Genomic DNA, 23600 nt, shown 5'->3' with positions numbered 1-23600 from the left:
TTTCCCAGATATAAGACATAGATCTATTTCTAGATCGATTTATCGCCCCCGCGGAGCCGTTTCCGAGATTCCCGAAATATATAGGTATTATAAATAAATATTAATATACAAGAATGCTCGTTTAAAGGTATAAGATACATCAGGTGCTCACAAATATCTGAACACCCTCTATTGTCAACGTGTTAGAGTGCGTGTTCAGATATTTTTGAGCACCTCGGCCGCTCCGATAATATCTGATGGCGACTGTACAGTCGACTTAAAAGATATGTTTAGACTTTTTCATCTTACGCCTTTGTAATAAGGCGATTATCTTCCGAGGTTGGCTGTCAGCAGGGTGACCCTCTCGGGCCAGCAATTTTTAGTTTGGCTATAAATCCAATTATCAAAAATTTAAAATCAAAATTCAATGTGTGGTACTTAGATGACGGAACCCTAGGAGGTGACGTGAATACTGTACTCTCTGATTTGTCTCTCTCTCTCTTTAATATTTTCGAAACTACTCTTTTATTAAGAGTAGTTTCGAAAATATTGGTTTAGAACTGAATTTCAGTAAATGCGAACTCATTATTCAAAAATCTTCTTGTACTTTGACCAACTTACAACCCAAATTTGACGATCTGACTCCCAATATCAAATCAGTAGACAAGTATTCTCTTTGCCTCCTGGGTTCTCCTATATTCGAAGAATCTTTTCCCGATTATATTTCTAACTCCATAACTAAATTCAAAAGTCACACGGATCGCTTACTCGAAATTAGCCCTCATTATGCTCTTGTGATTCTTAAATTCTGCCTTTTTGTCCCTAAATTTACGTATGTGCTCCGCTGTTGTCCTTTCTGGAAACATCAACATTTATTGTCGCCCATAGATGATTTGATCAAAATTAGTTTAGAGACGATTCTAAACATTCAGCTAAGTGAGCCTTCCTGGTCTCAAGCGTCCCTCCCCATTCGGTTTGGAGGTTTAGGAATTCGCAAAATTTCCAGTGTGGCTTCCCCAGCCTTTTTGGCGTCCACTCATAGCACGTCTGGTCTCATAGGAAATATCTTAAGGGCTTTGCCCACAAACTGTGAGATTGCGGGCTTTGAGGATGCCAAAAATGCTTTTAAAATTGCTTGCCCAGGCAAACAATTTCCAGACAACCCAAATTCACAAAGGAGTTGGGATAATGTTTACTGTGATTTAACTTACAATACTCTCCTAAACAACTGTACAGGTCCAGACCGCGCGAGGCTTTTGGCGGTCGGAGCCCGGGAAGCCGGTTACTGGCTACATGCCCATCCTTCGCCCAATACTGGTACTTTCTTGGATCCGGCCTCCCTTAGACTGGCGACTGGTTTGCGACTCGGGGTTTCGGTGTGTACGCCACACATATGCTCTTGTGGCACGGACGTGGACCGACTGGGACACCACGGATTATCTTGTCAAAAAAGTGCAGGCCGTTTTTCGAGACATGCGTCGCTTAATGACATAGTCCGTCGGTCTCTTGCCACCATCAATGTGCCTGCTCTTCTTGAGCCGACTGGCATTATCAGAGATGATGGCAAGAGGCCCGATGGAGTGTCCTTAGTTCCTTGGAGCTTGGGACGGATGTTGGTGTGGGATGCTACCTGCGTAGACACACTGGCACCGTCCCACCTCCAACGGACTACTGTAAAAGCGGGCGGAGCGGCGGAAAGCGCCGAAATTCTAAAACGTAACAAATATAAGAGCCTCGGTAGAGAGTACCATTTTGTACCATTTGGTGTTGAAACTCTAGGTCCATGGGGTCCCAGCGCGCATAAGTTGTTCGCAGAAATCGCGAAGCGTCTGGTTGACGTAACTGGTGACCGAAGAGCTGGCGGCTACCTCGCACAACGTATCAGCATTGCGATACAGCGAGGAAATGCCGCCAGCATCCTTGGTACAATGCCTCAAGGGCCTATTTTAGATTTAAGCTAGTTATTAATTTCGTTTAGTAGTACCACTGTATATATATTGTATGTAAATAAATGTTTTATTGGGTTATAAGGCGAAATATGTAAATATTATCTTTAAGTCGACTGCACCGTAAAACCGTGACAAGACAAGTGGTCAAAAAGCTGGGACAAATGGACAATGCTAGAAAGATTATAAAATTAAATAAATAAATTAGCCTATATACGTCCCACTGCTGGGCACAGGCTTCCTCTCATGCGCGATAGGGCTTGGGCTATAATCCCCACACAAGCCCAATTTTTGAATTTCTTCGCGGATGTAAGCAGGTTTCCTCACGATGTTTTCCTTCACCGAAAAGCTAGTGGTAAATATCGAATGATATTTCGTAGGTAAATAAGTTCCGAAAACCCCATTGGTACTAGCCAGGATTTGAACCCGCTATCTCCGGATTGAAAGTCGGACGTCTTATCCACTCGGCCACCGCTATCCTGATTATAAAATTAAGTTGCGTTTTTACAAGCTTTTAACCCCTTACCGCATACGAAGCCATATAGGGTGGCTATGATATTCAACTGACAGCTATTAAAGTTCAAATTTAAATATTTTTTATTAAATGCAAATTAACTTGTCATATTTGTATGTACGTATGTTCAGGTCAAATCTTGCAAGCTAGTCTGTCAAGCCGTTTCCGTCAGTTGAAAAAACGCAAATTTAAAAAATGTGGGCGTGAAGGGTTATCGTCCCATAGAAAATTTCACGCCTTTTTTTCTACTGACAAAGTTGTTTGACGGACTATAAATTAGACTAACTTCCTATTAATCCATTTTTAAACTTCAAATACTTACATATACCTAAGTTGGTTGACAATGCAATTTATTATGGTACCAGCAAGCAGGTCGATGGACACAGGAGGCGGCTATATAAACTCTGTGATAACGCAACACAACCTAATTGTTTTTGGGTTTGTTAGAATTGTCTTGATAAGTATAACAGGCCAATTCGAGTTTAAGTTAATTAGATCTCATTCCGATATGATACTGATCTGTCAGTGTCAAAACTGACATTTCTCCAAGCAAAAACGTCACCTTGTTGGCCTGTTAGTTGCCTGTTTAAAAAAAAGTACCTACAGTTTATCAAAAAAATATTTCCTTTAAGCTTAGAATAAAATTTAAAAGAGGAAAAATTACTGTATTGGGTGGGACTGAACTCACGGCATCTGGATCGATACTCCAGCGCTCTGCCATCGGAGCATCGATCCAGAGGCCGTGAGTTCAAGTCTCACCCAAGACAGTAATTTTTCCACTTTTAAATTTATTCTACGCTTAATAGCATCGTTGGCAGAGGTTTATGCTTGATAAAAATTAAAATATATAGTAAAACATTAAAGCTTATCTTAGTTTAGTAAGTATATAATGTTTTATCTAAATCTTAACCTATATCAACCGCCAGATGAGTGTAAATCGGCGCAGGTTATGTCAACAGTAAGTGTGCCAGTGGCGTGACCGTTACTGTGAAAGTCGGCGTGGGTCGCGCCGCGTTCGCGTTGCTTGCGCTCGCGCAGGTCGGCTAGCCAGCGTATCGAGACCTCAAGTTCTGTCTCTTTCTAACAAACACAAGTGTCAAAACGGACGACTATCAATGGTTCGTCAGATTTATCCGACGTTTATGAATAATATTAAGTTTCTTGAGGTATTTAAGTCCGCACACACAGGTGGGTGTATTGTATAGATAGATCAAGTCGATTCTATCAACTTCACTTTACCCCGTGTCATCGCGGTTTTAAAAAAGTCCTTTCTTACAGTCTGAAAAAAAAGAGTAGAAATTAAAAAGTGGCAACACTGTAGTGTCGTCCCGTTTTCTTATATAAATTTATAATGTACATAATGTAAATAGTTTAATTTTAAGATCAATATTTGCATGCTGCCCTTGGCTAAACATGTGATACTGCCTACTTATACCAATTATGTCAACTTATGTACCATGTTTAAGCAAATAAATCATTATCTTATCTTATCTTATCTTGGTTTGAAAGGGAAGACACTACAGTGTTGCCACTTTTAAATTTCTACTTTTTTTTGCCAGACTGTAATAGAGTAGCTGTCTAACATTAGATGAATACCTGTGTTCCAAATTTAAAGGTCCTTCAATGATGTAGGCTATACTTAATCGGTCAGTATCTTTATAATGCGTTTGTTTTATGTATATCAGGTTATAGGACTCATTATTATTGTAGTTGACAGCTGTCAAATAGTTTACATGACAGTTCCCATTATTCCTCGCGCGTTGTCGTCGCCTGTATTTCTCCCATCACGGCTCGGTCACGACATTGAGCGACTTGCGACGGCGGCAACGATAACCATAGGTTGGAGCGAAACAGCGATCGGACCTTTCGTTCTCACCTATATAGTTGCCACCGTCGCAAGTCGTTCAATGTCGTGGCCGAGCCGTTATAGTCCGACAAGAAATTGTAGAAATTTATTGAGGGCGCCACTTCCTACGTAACTGTCACATTTTTGACGTAAAATGCTTAAACATGGCAACAATTTAGAATGGAGTTTTTTTAGTTCCATTTTAATTTCTACTATTTCATGTCGCACTATTAGCTGAGTGATGACCTCGCCCATGCTCGCTTCGCTTTTGAAACAACACTTGGTTCGCGTAGCCGGTGTAAGGTGTGCTAAAAATGCCCGGAATTTTATCAATGAAAAGATGAAAAATGATTTCATTCCGATCCGAGCATTAAATATATCTTCAATGCAAATTGAAGATATATTTAATTAAATGCTTATTGCCATATGCCAGCGTGAATAGTGTTTATAATCATTCTAATTTACATACATATAATATACCTATAGTCAGTATTTTTAGGTATTTAAATAAAAGTAAACAAACAATTTGTACATTTTCGGGTAGTTATAACATTTATTGGTTAACCGACTAAATACAAAACCTTAACGAGCCATTTGAGGGTAGATTTTGTTTACTTTTATTTAAATACCTAAAGATACAGTGTATAAATTATTTAACTTATGTCGTAGATAAAACAAACATATCGTTATGCATTATGCAAAACTCATAGGATAGAAATGCCTGAAGCATTTTAAATGAGAACCAGAATGAAGATCGAATTGTATAGGTGCAATCGATCTTTTAAGAACTTAGATAACTTTATCCATAACCTTACGGAAGAAGAAGGTTAATTGTAATTAATTTAACCATTGTTTGTAAATGAGGTGATCAAAATTCGGTTCACGGAGCCTCCGCCGCTAAAGAATAGCGGCTTCGACGAGAATCATACATTCTGTTACCGCTATACTATACGCTCCCGAGTTTAATGGGCTTGTAGAAAGATGAAATAGTGGTAAAATAGATAACACAAGGTATTCTGTGATAAAGGGACATTTAACTGTAGGTGTAGGCAAAGAGAATAGAGTGCATAGAGACGGATTGTCAAAGTAAATTTTGTAGCCACTGTAAAATTACTGCCATCTTTCGACTGAAGATAAAACTGTTAGAACGCCATTTGACTTTGATCCTTATTCTTTCACTGATATGTGTTAACTTATTAAATATTAATATTAACGCCATCTACTCGACTATAGGCCAAAGGTATGGTGCAATCTTTTCGAGCGATGGCGCCATAACCTTCAGCCTAATATATTATATCAATTAATAATAAAACGCAGGCCAACTTCCTTATTACGACTAGATAATTTTACAATACTTAGAACTGCTTTTTCACAAATCATAATTAACTAAAAATGTACGAAATAAGGCACGGTTGTGCAGAGGTAATATTATTGCTATTTAAAGAGATCCCGTCAATTCCCGTCCCAGTAGCGGACGTTTATCATACTAGGGTGAAAATTATACTAATACTTGTCAATTCTTGAAATAAGAAACTGAATTAAGCATTGACATAATATATCTAAGGATTATTCCGATGTGCCTCCGGAGTGCCTTACGGGCACTAAAAATGGTACTAGTTTAGCGGTGTCACTCACGAATTCAAGCCAATCGTGCAGTCTAACGCAATTACTTGCGACCAACCGCGCGCGTGATGCGAACTCATCAACCGATCGCGAGTGTGATGCGAACTCATCAACCAATCGCGTTGTAGCGGTGTCACACCGCTGTACTGGCCCCATTCATGCCTCATTCTTATTGCCCGTAAGGCCAGTCCTTAGATACCTACGTCAATGGAATTTATTTGAAAAACGTATTGCTAAAATTTATTTTCCCTTGTTCCAGCCCTGTATACACCATGGGTCCCCCCATCACAGTGTGGCCGGATAGTCACCCAGGAGACGGTTTGGTGTCGCTAGTGGACAAGACGCGGGTGTTGTTGAAGGTGTCTGTGTGTCTGTTCGTTCTCCACGCCTTGTTGGGGCAGAGTGCGAGGGCGGGCCCTGTTATATTTAATGTGGATTATTTACAAGGTAAGAATTGTGACACTTTTATTATTAAGTACATAGGTTTTATGAGCTAGTTAGAATTCCACGTTAAAGGATAACTCACGCTAGACCGGACCGGGCCCGGGCCGAAGCTTTCAACATGTCATTTTCTAGAGCATTTAACACATTCGACACCGCGTACCCGACTCTCGGGCACTCGTAAACTTTACTCAGATGCCGGCATACCCGCTAGTCGGGCAAGAGCTATAAACCTACACGCGACGCCGAAGTGCCCGACAGGCGGGCAAGCATTGCATCTTCACTACCTCAGGGCTGCCACTGCCACTAACAGAAAAAATTGTGTCTTCTGATTATTATGTGGTCGAAAAGTTGGTACAGTTGATTATTATATTTTATTACTTCACTTTGTATTTTTATTTACTTTACCTAAATGCGATTACAAAATAAAAATTCTTATTAGTTGGTTACGTGAAATTGCATACACGGGTATGTATCAATAGGAGTTAGAATTAGGAGAAGAACAAAACGGGGAGCCTAAACAGATGAGACAGCAGATTTAATTTTATCCACGTACTTATACGAAAGTTACTTGGCACAGCCCTGAGCGTCCGCCGCTTGCCCGACTAGCGGGTTCGCGGCGTGCGGCATTGAGTTGCACGTCGTTGCCCGACTAGCGAGTACTGTCGGTTTCTGGGGTATTGTTTGAAATTTTGCCTGGTTGCGAAAGTGTTAATAACTATGGTCTAAGATGACGGCTGATCGGTAATCACGTGATACTTTTCTTAGAAAACGAAGTGCCTGGAGCTCAGGCCCGGCGCCGGCCCGGTCTAGTGTGAGTCATCCTTAAACGTAAGATCCCTTGATTGTTATTTGAAATAAAGTTTTGAAATGGGAACTGATAATTTCAATCTTTTAAGTTTTAACCTCTTACAAAATTAAGATTATTTTTTTAGAATCTAGGACGAATTAGGAATATGTAAGTTGCAGAACTTAAAGAAATTATAAACTAACACTGCATGACATTTGTATAACAAAGTGTGGGAATGTCATCATGACAAATTTCTATAAAAGTACAGGTCGTTTATTGACCTTCACCTGCACTATATTCAAGTCGGTGCAAAGTTACATTAGACGGACTATACTTATCTCTCAAAGAAGTCTGCCCGATTCGAACTTTAAGATACGTCAATTAATAGATCTAGAAACGACATGGATCAGATGTGTCAGAGTCAAAAGTGACGTTTTTGTTTAAAGAAGTGTCACATTTGACACTGACATATCTAATCCATATCGTCTCTAGATCTATTAACTGACGTATCTTAAAGTTCGAATCGGGCCATCAGTGTGTGGCTCTGTCAGGCGTGGCTCATTCCGCGATTTCGTCGCTTTGCGTACAGGTAGCTAAAAGTACATCCGTTCCACACCAATTTTGGTGGCTAGCCAATCTAGCCATAAGCCGCGCGTGGCGCTGTCGCCACCTAGCGGCCATATCTGTCCAGAACCACTACTACCAGTTTTGACATTGATAGATACGCTCGCGTCTAAGTAGCTTACTTTACTTTATATGCATCTCGCTCGTACTCGCATATTAGTGCAAGCGAGATGTATAGAAAGTAATTTACGTAGACGCGAGCGTATCTGTCAATGTCAAAACTGGTGGTAGCCGTACTGATCGTAACAGACGCGTTTTGTTAGAGAGCGAGTCTTCTGTACCTAGTACTATTATTTATTCTGTGGCTCTGTCTAGGTTTAAACTTATAGTCAGTATACATGCAGGTATCCTTTGTCACCTGACCCAGAGTCGGTGAAAGTTTGAGAGACGCTATCAATGACAGACATCTTCATACATCTTGAAAGGCATTCAGATGCTAAAACATGATATTAGAGCTTAGCTAACTTTGCTCAGTTTTGAATAAGGGTCACTATAAACGTCATGATATCATAGAAATTTGACATAATAGTCTGTATCATTAGATATTTAAATAAAAGTAAACAAAATCTACCCTCAAATTGGCTTCTTAAGCCAGTCGAGGGTAGATAAAAAACATTAATCAAATAATGTAGGTTAAGGCCATGGTATAATAATATGCTCCGGCTGGTACTCTCTTCTCTCTAAGTTGCTAAATTATGATGTGTTTTGTGTAAGTGAAAATTGATTAGTGTAAACAATGTTTGCCATATTTCACGCCTGAAACACAGGGAATCCTAGTTCAGGCACATGTAAACTAGTCTTTGTTTTATATGAATGTAACCATGAAATACGTGTTTTTTGAATAAATTATGTTTATGTTTATAATCAACATCCAGTGTGCGACAAACATGTAACAATCATAACTTTCGATAACAATACATTAGAAAGTCATCTTCATTTCAAAATTCCCAATAACCAAGCCTATTGTCACTAATGGTGAGACAAGGCAATAAAAGAAGGAAAGTGAATGAGTCACTGTGTCCATCTATGACGATTAAAATCTCATTTTGCCGTGACTAACTGGAGATATGATAAAATGATACCCGTATGTCAGGTCCATGTTTCACCTCGATGACAAATTCACTGTTACTGACGTCCATAGGATACGGTAACCGCTAACTATTGGGCGGACTGTATGTTTGTTTCAGAACGAGGCAGTATTTAAATTCACTACTGGCTCCATTCCACTAACCCGGGGTTAACCGGTTAAAACTGGAGTAACTATGGTTACCAGGACAATTTAACACTGGGTTAACGGTTTAACCCGGGTTAGTGGGATGGTGCAAGTACCGTTAAGTAGAAATTTCGTGACTTTTCGCACGAAAAACAACAATTGTCATGGCATTCCGACACATAAGTACTTAATGAGAAAATTGTATAAAAATTACGAAATAATCTATTGTTTTGTCTTGACAATGTGTATTGCTATAGGGTGTATTCGGGTATTACCGAATGTGGGATAATTCCGAAATTCAGATGAAAATCACCCTTAATTCCATCATAATAAAAGTCTCTTTTCGGAATTATCCGACAGTTTTCGACATTCGGAATTACCCGAGTAAACTTACCCCTCGAGTCTTATGATGATTTCGATAGTCCGACAAGAAATTGTAGTAAATTATTGAGGGCGCCACTTCCTACGTAATTAACTGTCACATTTGTGACGTAAACTGCTTAAACATGGAAACAATTTAGTATGGGATTTTGACGTTTAATAATAACACTTGCACTGAGTGTTCTATCAAAATCGTTGCAGACTTGTCACAAAAGTCGCTGAATAAATGTTCATAAGTATCTGAACACGCCTCTATTGTCAGGGCGTTAGAGTGCGTGTTCAGATATTTATGAGCACCTTGGCCGCTCCGATATATCTGATGGCGAATGTACAGCCTACAGTTTAGATTTTTTTCTCAGGTTACAGGCCACACCCGGTATATGTAGTTATCCAGTATAATACAATATTGAATTCTGTATCAACCGTGGGTAATCAGAGGTCAAACACTGGTTTGTCCGAGGTGCTTGGTATGCGTTGTCATTGTGAATAGCACCACAGCTGATTTGAGGTCATTGACCTTGCGGAATGCGCCGGCGATGTCAGGGTCGTTGCAAATGGTCAATGTTGGTATCAAGGCTAGGGAGTGCGCCCGGTACTAGTTTTCTATAGAAATACAAACTCAGTACCGGGATCATTCCCTAATCAAGGCCCTGAGAGGAAAGGGGACGACCGTTTCTCCATACGAACGTAGTCCTCGCTTTCCTCTCTGGATATTAACGTTGTAGAATGTATACAATTTGATGAATATTGTCGATAGCTATGCCATTTATTTTAATCAAATTAAAACTTTTAGTTAGCAACCACAACTTTTGTTATAGCGGGAAATTGTAATATTCAAAGCTGCGAGCTGTGTATATATATTTCATGGAGAAGGGATAGGTAACTGTCAGTGATATGTACACATCGGTAACTCGTGGCATTTAGGTAGCACTTAAAAGATAAGTTTAATTAATTCCTTTTTTTTTGTGGTTTCTTTTTCTCGACTCGTATAGGAAGAACATTGTCACATCACTAGTCTGTTAGAAACTGTCAAGTGCCACGAGTTACCGATGTGTGCTCATCACTAATCTTTTAAGTGCTACCTAAATGCCACGAGTTACCGATGTGTAGTGATATGTGTCAGCAAAGTGTCAGTCATGTGGACCGTTTTTTAAAGTCTAAAATGTTCTAAAAGTTAGACCAAGACTAGTCTGCAACGATTTTGATACCACACGCAGTGCAAATGTTATCTTAAACGTCACACTTCTATGAAATTATGACGTATAATTAACACTTGCACTGCGTGTGCTATCAAAATCGTTGCACACTTATTTTGGGTTAACTCTAAGATCTTCGTCTACTTATACGGGGTTGCCAAAAAATAAGTGCATTCCCGTTGCCAGGGAGGTTTTGGGATTATATTCAGCAACTTTTACTACGGAACCAACCCCGAAATCGCGTAAAAAAATGTATCCTACCATAGAAAATGGAGCAGCCAAAATGTATGAAACAGCCAAATTTTTTTTTCTTGATTTCGGGGTTGGTCCCATAGTAAAAGTTGCTCAGTATAATCCCAAAACCTCCCTGGCAACGGGAATCACTTATTTTTTGACCACCCTGTATATCCCCTGTATACCCTGTCGCTGCCTGTTATCAAATTTTGCGTATTCACACCATTAACCCAATTCTATCGCTATAAGTACCATAACAGCTAACGGGTTAAACTAACATTACGTCTGGTTAACGGATGAAACGAGTTTAGGATGGTTTAGGAGACACAGCGCTGAGCAAACATACATACGTCACATATACCGTTCATAGTTCGTAGTCAAGGTGCTATTCGGATTCAAATTACTTACACCAGCAGCATTGCAGCGCGACGTTACTGCGGAAGCATTGGTGCAGCAAATGTCAAAAATCCGGGCAGCAACATAGATTTTGATTAAAAGTGAGCCGAATATGCGGTAATTGTTCGATATTCGGCATATTCGGCATATTTTTAAATGTTCGTGTTCGGCCGAATAGTTCGGTTCGAACTGCCGAATATTTACCGAATAAACAAGTCTTTTTTAAAGGCGTCCGCTAGCTGGCGCGTGTACTTCGCTGTCAGGCGTGAGACGGTTCCATTTCTTTTCATAAACATTCCCGGCCGGTCCAGAGGGGAAAGGTCAAAAACACGAGGAGTGCAGATCGCGGACCTGTATGAACTTGTTTACAGCGTTTTAGGCAGTTTAGCCCAACCGAACATTCGCCCGAATAATCGTACTCGGCCATTGACATAGAAATCTAGGGACTGGTTTTACGGACAATAATAATGAGGCAAGACAGGGGCCAGTACAGCGGTGTGAAACCTGTACAACGCGATTGGTTGATGAGTTCGCATCACGCGCGCGATTGGTTGATGAGTTCGCATCACGCGCGCTATTGGTCGCAATCGCAACTAGTTGCGTTAGACTGTACGATTGGCTGGAATTCGTGAGTCACACCGCTAAACTAGTACCATTTTTAGTGGCCGTAAGGCCAGTCCATAGATATATACCTACGTTAATGTAATCGGCAAAATCCATATTCGGCCCATCTCTAATTTTGATTTTTACGACAGTAATATCGCGCTGCAATGCTGCTGCGGTAATTATGCCGACTGCATTACTGCCAAATTTATGGGATAAATTTCTCGAGAAAATTAGATTTTTGACAGTCTGCAACAATTTCGCTCCGCATTACTACAGCTAATGTAGTACTCGTATGGATCCGAATGATACCTTAATTCCGAACGAGTTTAGGCGACAGAGCGCCGAGTAAACATACATACGTCACATGTACCGTTCACAGTCAAGGTGACACAGAGATGACACAGTTTTTTGGTGACGGTGTTTTCACTAGAGGTTGATACGGCAAAAAAACCGGCCATGTTTGTGTCAAGTCATGCATACTGGAGGATTCTCTAGGTACCTACCTTACGGGTGATGTGCAAAAAAATTTTACATAGTTAAACACCAGTACGGTTACCATCAGTTTGTCACTGACATAAACGCCACCGAGAACGTAATTTACTTTCTATACGTCCCGTTTGCACTAATATGCGAGTGCGAGCGAGAAGTATAGAAAGTAAATTACGTTCTCGACGGCGTTTATGTCAGTGACAAACTGATGGTAACCGTACTGACCTGTAATTAGTCTAAAGTTAATTGATTCCATTATGTTACGACAGTTAAGCCATTTCTATTTAAGTTAGTTGCATGAAAGTGTGCTAGCGTATGCTATAGACCTACATATACGTGTACGAATTAAGTACAATACAATACAATTTACATAGTTAATTTTCGTAACACAAATGAATCAATAAGTTAAGACTAATCACAGCTTCTTAACTGCGCTTAATTACGCACATTTTTTTTGCAATTCACTCTTACTATACTAAAGTATATGATATGATATCAAAAGCTATACCAGCAAAAAGTATTTTCCCGAGTTCGCACTATAGGGGCCCAATGATTAACAGTCCGCCGGACGGTATCGGCCTGTCAGTTGTTCGCAACTGTCAACATTTTGTTCTAACTGATAGGTCGATACCATCCGGCGGACTGTTAATCAGTGGGCCCCCTTTTTATATGCGAGTACGAGCGAGATGAGTAAGTTACGTACACGCTAGCGAATATGTCAGTGTCAAACTGGTGGCACGGATGTAGTGCAGATTGTTTTCCATCGTATTTTCTCGGAAACGTTCGTATTTATCGTGCTAAGTAGTAATAATAATACTTTTTGTACCGAGACTGACTGAAATAGCAAGACACGTTCATACATTTCCGTGAAACAACGATGGAAAATAATTATGCACTACATCTATCTGTGTAGTCGTATAGATCCTTAATTAATAGATATAGGAATTAACAAAATAATGAATAATAATAATTCAGACCACCCTATTAATATTATGATCAATTGTGTAAAGCCCGAAGTAATCGTAGAAAATAAATGAGGGCGCCACTTCCTACGTAACTGTCACATTTTTGACGTAAAAAGCTTAAACATGGCAACAATTTAGTATGAAATTGTTTTAGTTCCATTACATTTAATTTCTACTACTAAACGAAATTAATAACTGGTAGCTTAAATCTAAAATAGGCCCCTGAGGCATTGTGCCAAGGATGCTGGCGGCGTTTCCTCGCTGTATTTCTACTATTTTATGACGCATATAGACTTTGTGTAGGACATTTTGAACAAGTGGCCTGTATAAATACAATTAATAAGTGCTCTTACGTAAACTGCATTCTGTACATACACTCAATATAGGTACATAGTTACCTATAGACATCCTTGGCACACTATATAAATTTTAAAACACGAAATATACCATGACAGAGTTAAATTAAGAAAATGTTTTTACGAAGGTCGTGAGTACCTTAAGGCGACGGTAGCGGTGGGTAAAATTTCAGATTCTGTCAATTTACCCCATTTCACACACAAGCGCACTTCACGCACACTACCTCACTTTACTGGGACAGGTCAGTGACCCATCATGTTTTTTTTAAGATTGGACTTTTAGTTTAGTATTGACCACTAGCCTCCTTTGAGGGTAAAAGCGTTCCATTGAAAGATGAAAGAGAAACAATGCATTTAATCTTGCTTTCCTTGTCTGTTCATGTCACACGTGACGTACTTACCTATTTAATTAATTTGATTGTTGACTGTTTTACTACCTAATATTGCATTGTCGAGATACGCGTTTTGTACAATTAAAGCGAATAAAACAAGATGTCATTAAGTCAGATGTAAAATGTTATTTACTACTCTATACGGTTTTTCATAAGGTGCAAAATCCATTCAATAGGAATTTAAATAAATAAAGTTTCAGCAGGGTGGCAATTCCATTTTGGCGGATAAAGCGAAACAGAATAGTTCTATCGAACCTGCTTACAAATTTTCACGAGAATCAGTTGAGAAATGTGATCTGCAAAGGAGAACATACAAAAGCATTTTTGCCCAAGCTGAAACGGAGACCTTTGCTAACGCTCGGCCAATGATGGTTTAGGTACACCTATAAAAAATGGTTGTCCCTGCTGTAATTTTAATATCTTTATATTTCAACGGTATAGTTTTGCCTTCAAAAATAATCGGTATCGCTAAACAATAGCGGTACCTTACTACTTATACGTTCACGAAATCGGTATCTGCATAACTTGATTGTTAGTAAACTAACCTGCTAAATAATCTCAAAACCACCGAAACATTTATGTACAGTCACTTGCAATAATATGTTACGTCATTAGCGCCAACTTTGCCTCCAGGGAAACTTTGCCCAAAACGACAATTTTAAACAAATTCGTTAATGTAGAAAAAATTATAATAGTTAAGGCCACCCTGCTATTTTTAGTAGAAAATAGGTTATATTTCTGACAAAACTATATACCAAACTTGTGCATAACTTGACTTGGGAATTTAGAGTTTGAGCGAATTGTCTAATATAGGGTATATTTCGGCGGGCAAAAAATTGATAAATAATGAATGCAAGTAGAAAAAATTGAGAACCCTTTGACAAATATTTCCGGGTTTGAGTTATAACACATGAAGCATAGATTATGTCTATTGAGATTTAAACTAAAAAGGCCTAAATACACAAAAGTTTTAGCGGTGGGCAAAGTAATCCGGTAATTTGGCATCTATACCAACACTGCCCACCACCAAAAACGGATTAGGGTTGTCACTTTCATCCAATTTACCCAACTTCGCAAGTAAAAGAAGGTTATGTTTGTACACTAAAATAAATTTATAAATATATACTGTATTTAATTTGTCTTATTATCCTTTATTTAGATGTTTTATCCCGTTAACGAGTGAAAAACACAACAAAAATCATATTTTTGGCCATTAAACTATTGTAACAGATTTTCTCAAAAGTGACAATCCTAGCCTTTGTAAAATGCTTAGGCGAGCCTTATTTGGAAATGGGCAAAAACGGGTAGGCAACATTGCCTAGCAAATTTATTTTAAAGTTTTTACACTTATCGCTAAGTTATTAACAGGGAATGGTAGGATTGCCCAAAACCTTTAAGTGATCCTTAGATATCATCATCATACGAGCTGTATTTGAATACCAAATTGACGTGGGCAATGTTGGCGAAAACCCCGGATATCTTTGCCCGCCCTCTAAAACGCAAAAAAATGAGTAAAAACACGATAAAAATTTTTTTTTTTCAAATAAACTGATGCGTTTGATCACAATGGACGTGCTGAGCAAAAAAAGTCATATGATGTTATGTTTTTTGAGAAATTCGTTTTAAAAAATAAGCGGGCAAAGTTGGTGATAATGACGGTACCTACTCTTCGAAGGCCGCAAAAATATGTGACATGGTCTTATGGTTCTACAAATAAGATCGTGTCAGATATTTTTGCGGCCTTCGTTGTGTAACATAAATTGCAGGCGACTGTACATTTGGAATAATTATTTTATTTAGTTTCAACGAAAGTTTCAAGTTTAGTACGAAAATACTTCAGATATGCAATATGCACAAAATGTAGACCTAATCGAAATAAAACATTGCTTTTTATAGGTAATTTATAAAACATTCGATACATAGGTATACATAACAATAACTAGAGCGCTATTGGCCTGTAAGCTTCATCTCGGTCTCCAAAGCCGCAAAAACTCGCTAGTACTTAGTGCTGGTCTAGCCGTTATTTTTTCTTGAAGATTTTCAGAGAACAGCACGTACACGCATTATACATATAGACGGAACGAACCGCATAATCATTATCATTTATTCGTCGCAATCCATGGTATTACAGATCTAGGTACAAGACTTTCAGGTATTACTTATACGAATTACATAACTCTTCCTGTTAATAGGCATTATTTTAAGATAAAAGTTCTATAATATAATACAAGATTACAATTGTCATCAAAATTCATTGACGTACAGAAGTCAAATACGTTTTTAAACTGACGCAAAATGATACCAGCATAATAAAAATTGATCCCAATCAGTAAAGATGAGTCTTTAAACTTTTTTCATTTTAAGCGAGTTTTGAAGGAACATAATACTTAAATTCGACTGTAATCGTATTGTTTTAAGATAGTTTACTGCGGTTTTCAACCATTATAACAGCAAATCAAATTTAAATGAGACGCGAGCTGATATTAATGTACCCTATTTTTTGAAATACAATTTATCTACTGGTATACTTTCTCGTGTGCGTATATGATTTAATGTCAATATAATTGTCAAAAGCAAGAAAATCAAGCTGTCATTTTCATTTGAAGAAGTACACGTGTGCTCCGGTGTAGCCCCAACGGGCATCTGACTTGAAGAATAATTTTGAGTGATGTCGTCAATGTATGGAAATTGTTCGAAAGTTTACATTTGAGATTGAATTTCTGTGTTGTCTTTGTGAGTAAAAATATAAATCGATAATAAATTGGTAGCTGGATTATCTAGCTTTCAGAATCATACAATAATTCAATTACTGTCAAAGACAAAATTGTTTTGCTTCCGTCTCAAACGGAACTCCATATTTTGATTTTTTGATACTTTTAGTGTCGATTTGTAGAGAATAACAGCAAATTAAAAATACAATGGCATGAAGAGTCGGTACACGGTTTCTTCGTGAACAAATTTACGTGTAATTTAATGCAATTATTAAACATTTATTAAACAAATTATGGTTACAAAGTGAGGTCTAAATCGAAAACGTCATATACCGGCCCCTTAACATTCCTTACCAACTATGTACAATTGAATACATTAATATTAACATTTTATACGGTATATTAGCCACTGCGGAATACTGCACATTTATTTTTGTATGGTCATGTGAGTATCCTCACATATACAAGTTGTTTTCAAGAAAAAAGTATAGGGAATTGAGTAAACTTTAGTTCTGGAAACGGAAAATTTCGATCCCTATACAAATATTAAAAGTTTCCGAAATATTTAAATGTGGAAATTTCGTAATTTTTGAAACTTTCTCACGTCACATCTAGGGCTACCAGAAGTCAGGAATTTTGGCCGTTTGTCAGGAATGCGGTCGGAATAATCAGGAATTTTGTCAGAATATTTCAAATTTAGATCTGGTAACCCTAGTCACATCAGAGGAGTGACTGATGGTGGGGAAAGTCAAATAGATCTTAACACGTGAAATAGTACCTTAGGGTGGTATCACTGTCCAATTTCTTTGTCCAATGTCTATTTTGTCTCACATTTTGCTCAATGAGAGAGTGAGATGCAATGAAATTGGACCAAGATTGGACAGATGGAATACCTATTAGAGTTTGCCTGAGCTAATTATTCTTCAATCCTTTTTTTTATAAAATTAGTCCAATCTGCGCTTGCGCCTAGCGAAAAAATGCTCTACGAAAAAAATACAAAAAGACGGTGCGTGTAAAATACTGGAAAAAGGGCTCTGGGTCAAACAGATCACTGTGTTATGTCTTTCCTGTAGACATACACAAGAGTTAAGGGCTATAAAGGCTAATTTTCTTATTTAACCCTTATCCACGTGAAAAGGTCCTCCTTTTATTTAAAGAACTGTGATAAAATCATTACTTACATGCCCACAAGCTGTTAACTATTGCCCACAGGAGAGAAAACTAGTGTGTTATCGCGAACAGTAAATTTTTCTCTCCTGTGGGCAATATTTAACAGCTTGTGGGCATGTAAGCAATGATTTTATCATAGTTCTCTAAATAAAAGGAGGACCTTTTCATGTGGATAAGGGTTAAATAAGAAAATTAGCCTTTATTGCCCTTAACTCTCGTGTATGTCTACAGGAAAGACATAACACAGTGATCTGTTTGACCCATGATACTTAGACCAAGACAAGTCTGCAATGATTTTGATAGCACACGCAGTGCAAGTGTTATTTATACGTCATAATTTCATAGAAGATTGACGTTTATAATAACACTTGCACTGCGTGTGCTATCAAAGCACATCGATAGTCTGCAGACTTTTCTTGGTCTAACTCTACCTTTTACTGAGGTGTGCCAAAAAAGAGTACCTACCTATTCTATCTATGTATATCTCTGCCACAGCATAAGTAATAGTACCTACTACCGTACAGAAAAGACACTTCTTACAAAACCGAAGTTTGACAGCGATTCAGGGTCGAATCATGATATCCCTTTCTAACTTATCGCACTATCCCTTTCGGCTATTTAGGGTTGTCAAAAGTCAAGACATTATCTTATCTGTGGTCGTGCACGCAAAGGGACGTCAAGTTGTGCCAACACTAATGCTCGGAGCAATGCTGAGCCGAACGGAGCCGAGTTTACCCGAATTCAGGAGTGTCTCCCCACTGTCTCTGCATCGAATTGGCCAATTGCTATGAAAATATGAGCGTTTACTTATTTGCTTATATTATTGTTGTCTGAAATTATAGTTCGTTTATTCGGGTTCCGTACCCAAAGGGTAAAACGGGACCCTATTACTAAGACTTCGCTGTCCGTCCGTCCGTCCGTCCGTCCGTCCGTCCGTCCGTCCGTCCGTCCGTCCGTCTGTCACCAGGCTGTATCTCACGAACCGTGATAGCTAGACAGTTGAAATTTTCACAGATGATGTATTTCTGTTGCCGCTATAACAACAAATACTAAAAACAGAATAAAATAAAGATTTAAATGGGGCTCCCATACAACAAACGTGATTTTTGACCAAAGTTAAGCAACGTCGGGAGGACCGTATTTGGATGGGTGACCGTTTTTTTTTTTGCTTTTTTTTTGTTTTTTTTTTGCATTATGGTACGGAACCCTTCGTGCGCGAGTCCGACTCGCACTTGCCCGGTTTTATTATAACGTTTGACCTGTATTGTTTGTTGTATACCGTAGTAGTGTCTCCCGTTTGTTTAACTTTCTTGAGAGTTAGTAGTAGAGGTAGTAAATAGCGCTTATTGTTTACAAATAATAAATAATGTTGAACAACTGACATTTGTTTAAATGTTTAGCTTTTTCTGCTGCTGACTGTACTGTTTTAACACTTTTTATGGGTGAATATTCTGCCGGTTCTCGCCCGTCGTTGGACTTAGTAGTTCAATCACGTTATTGGAGATGGCGTTAGTAACTGTTTGAATGTAACGATGATAGATGTCGCACTATGTATCGATTAAAAACCTGCCTCAAATGATAAATGATAGAGATCGTAGGATTTGTAATATTCAGATGTTTTAAATAAAATGTGACTTTTCTTTTTTCGGCCCGTCTAATGGTAATCGGTTAACGTGGCCTGTGGACGAATGCAACTCCATGTAACATCTTACATGCTCGTTTTTGTATTATTTATGTGACTTCAAATTACCTATTTATTTAGTTATTTACAGTCGTAAAAGAGGCGTACCTACATATCTTGTGATGTCGAAATATATTGTGATTATTCACCTACTTTCAAGATTTTGCTGATTTAATTAAGTATATTGATTGAACGCGTATAAGTTGCTTTTTTAGGTTTTTCTTATATTTTCGCAGCATTCATGACTAGAGTACATTATTTTAATTTATCTATAGGTTACTAGAGTTAGACCAAGAAAAGTCTGCAGAGATTTTGATAACCCACGCAGTGCAAGTGTTATTTTAAACGTCAAACTTCTATGAAATTATGACGTATAAATGACAACTTGCACTGCGTGGGCTATCAAAATCGCTGCAGACTTTTCTTGGCCTGACTCTATTGTATTGTTGTGTCTAAAGGTTCAAATCATAAAATCACTCATGTCATCACACCTGTGGTATTATTTTACACGAAAATATACAACTGGGTCACACAGCTAGTTAGGTATATTGAATTTGTTTACGTATACAAATAGATGACATGATTTAAAATAAATAAAAAAATCGTTCTATGCTACCACAGAAGGTAGAAAAGAATTTGATATTTACAAATTAGTCTCATTATGGAATAACTTTTAGTCAATCGTTTTTCTAAAGACAATGAAAATAGAAAAACGGATAAGTAGCTATTTTGCACTTCAAATTTTTATACCTAGTCAGCATTATATCGCAGATATTAGTTTTGAATGATGAACTCATTGATGCCAGTAATGATCAACGAAATATTTTCATATGTCTTACCTTCTTTGTTAAAAATTATAATTACCAAGTTTTTGACGTGATAACGTCTTATAAATCGATGAGCATGCACGAAAAAGTGTCACGTTGTGGACGTATCTCCATGGTAACGTTGTGGACAGATCTCCATGGTAACGTTACGTAATGTAATGGTAATGTTTTCTTATGACGTTATCACGCAAAATTATTGTCCATAAACCGACATAACAGACAACCATATTTTAATTCCCTATGTTAAAGACTGATTTATATTGTTTCAGGTCCAGTGCCACTAGCTAGGAATATACGCCACTTGCCATGCATATCAAGACGAACAGGCCAAGAAGGCCTCTGCATGTTCGCCATCGACTGCCTCAAAGCGAACGGCACACACCTAGGAACATGCATAGACAGGTTCTACTTCGGCTCCTGCTGCCAAGTACAGGACAAGAACGTAATACCTATAAATAACATTGAAGATAACTCCATAGATGGCGCTAACTTCGTCCATCCACAGACTGAAGAGAAAACTACAGTAAAAGTTGAAGAAACAACTAAAGTAACTACTGAAAAAACTACGATAGCAGATAAAATAGAAATGGAGACAAAGTCTGACGATCTAGATAATAAGATACCTGATGATAAGACTACTCTTGAATTAGAAGCTACTACTAAAGCATTTAAACCTGAAGAGGCTACAGAAATTCCTGTTAAAATATCTACATTCCAGACGGTCTCTGGAGATTTAGTCACAGAAAAATCTACGACGGAAGCGATAAAAACAACTGTTTCGACTACAGAACAGACAACAGCGAAGCCTAGTAGGAAACCTGTGCTTACTTATAAACCTAGACCGCCATACAGACCTACTAACTTTACCAAGCCTCAGTATATACAGCCAAATAGACCAAAACCTACTAAACCTTTATCAGTATACAACACTACTAGAAAACCTATCTATCGCCCGACACCTAAAGTGCCTTCTACTAAAAAGCCATTACCAATCCCTCCTAGATTAAACATCACTATTCTACCGCAATCTACTAGCTCCAGACCTATTTTCACTAGACCACTTTCAACTATAACTTTTATAAACGCAACACAAGAAACAACCTCTACAACAACGACAACTGAAGCTCCAACAACTGAGAAAACTGTTGAGACCACTGAAATAATAACTGAACCCTCAACAACATCAACAACATCAACGACTACAACCACAACAACAACAACGACGACAGAACAACCAACAACAACAACAGAGCAACCAACAACAGCTCCTACTACAGAAGTAACAACCACGGAAACTGTCACTGAAATTCCGACTTTAAAACCAGTGACGGAGACTGAGATTCCAACGACAGACAAGTCCACCGATTACCCTCCTTTCGTGACGTGGTCGAGTACGGTGGACGCCGCTACCAAAGCCCCTGAAAACACTACTACGCCTTCTGATGGTGAGTTTTATTTTTCATTTAGGAGGAGTAGGTCACATTCTGAGGTCACTTTCTGAGTTCGTGACTTTCTGAGTTTTCCGCTTTATGAGTTTTATCACTTTTTTTAGCATCTGACTCAAAAGTGCCTCCTAATAAAGTGGCCTACGCCGCCTAAAGGGTAATTATTTAATTGTTTGATTTCTAAGGCAAGTGTACTTTGATTAGTACTGAATTTTTGCTGGACTGGTTAGGGCTGCATCCACATATTTTTTCAAGAATCATTTATACTTTGTAGGAAAAACAGTAGGTATATATAATCATCCTGTAATGACTGTGTTTACAACATAAAACGCGTAAGGTCCGCTGGGGTCAAACAACTAGTAATGGATTCTAAATAATTGTTTTTGATCAAGATGGGAAGTGGCTCGGAACAGCGGTTTTCGCAAGTTCATTGTTCAACATTTATAGCATTAAACGAGAATGTCTTACAGACGTATTCTAATTTAAATATACTTACTATATTGGCTCAGTGATTCAAAGCGAATCTTGGCCTCCGAAACGAGAGCGTGCCACCTGTCCCGATCCTGTGCGACTTCCTATCAGTTTTAATTATATTTTTCAACCAAAAACGTCACTTTCGACACTGACAGATCCAATCCATATCGAATTCGTATCTTATAATAATTAAAATTCGAATACTCCTATTAGTTCCTTCTCATGAGTGTGTATCATTTTTTTAGAAGTTTTATAAGTGCGTATTGTGACAATTTGGCAAAACTTTCGGCAATATTTCCGAGTTGAAATTAAAATATTATTCTGATACTATCAAAATAATAACAGTTTTGAATGATCCACGGTTAGTTTCACTAGACTTATATCGTCCGGGATATGGAATCACGGTCCATATACCGGTCGATATAAGTCTATCAAAATAATGCAAATGGCTCTTCAAAACCTGACTCATTCATACCACTTTCCTCCTATTAATCTAGTTAATATAGTAATCTCTATGATTAAATACAATGGTGCTGCTATAAATCATCTGAGAACTGTTTCTATTTGTTATCATAAATCAAATGACTCGTGACATAGTCCAAGAGTACCTACCTACCTACCTACCTACGAGTATGTATGTACCTATGTTTGCTGTAAGGGTCTAATCTTACAAGTTAAATTTGGACCATTTCCCAACTTCCAATGAAGCTAAAAATTTGCATATTACGTGTGTACGTCGGGTGACAATGCAATATTATGGTAAGTACCTAGGTGCTGATCTGATGATGGAGACAGGAGGTGGCCATGTCATAAAACAACGCAACCTAATTGTGTTTTGGGTTTTTAGAATTGTTACGATGAGTATTAGTTGCCTGCGGAAAGAAAAGTACAGTACGTAAGCGATAAAAGCTTGCACCAAAAATGATTTTTTTGCCAAAATAGAAGTTTTACGGAATATTAAATATTTGGTAGGAAAATTGTATATAGCTCTTAGCCTAATTTATTGGTAAATGAGTAATGCCCAGTCAATGATCGTCGAGATCGTGGGCGCACAAATCAATGCTTATTTTAACATAAAAAAGTAGGACAAATTTCGTAGTAAACAAAGAGATATCAATCTTATAACAACGGTTTAAAATTGAAAATTGAATGCTATAATTTTATCTTATTGTCTTTCGCTTTTGCGATTTTTTTAAGGAAAACGTTGACCGGAGGTGTCATATTTGTGTGAGTCACTTTCAATGTTGAATATTTGTGTGAGTCACTTTCAATGTTGAAAACTCATTAGAATTTGAGTGTTT

At 38.1% G+C, this 23600-nt stretch overlaps 1 protein-coding gene across 1 annotated transcript in view; it reads left to right on the top strand.

The window, feature by feature from the left end:
• LOC134802860 (serine proteinase stubble) overlaps positions 1–23600 on the top strand; it is a 60431-nt gene that overhangs the window by 12282 nt on the left and 24549 nt on the right. The window contains exons 2-3 of the mRNA XM_063775596.1: positions 6168–6355; positions 20650–21825. Of these exons, the coding sequence (XP_063631666.1) occupies positions 6181–6355; positions 20650–21825 (1351 nt within the window). The 5' untranslated portion in view covers positions 6168–6180. The remainder of the gene's footprint in view (positions 1–6167; positions 6356–20649; positions 21826–23600) is intronic.

The sequence above is a fragment of the Cydia splendana genome, chromosome 25 (genome assembly GCF_910591565.1).
Source record: "Cydia splendana chromosome 25, ilCydSple1.2, whole genome shotgun sequence".
Classification (NCBI taxonomy): domain Eukaryota; kingdom Metazoa; phylum Arthropoda; class Insecta; order Lepidoptera; family Tortricidae; genus Cydia; species Cydia splendana.
This window is presented reverse-complemented; position numbering and strand designations above follow the sequence as displayed.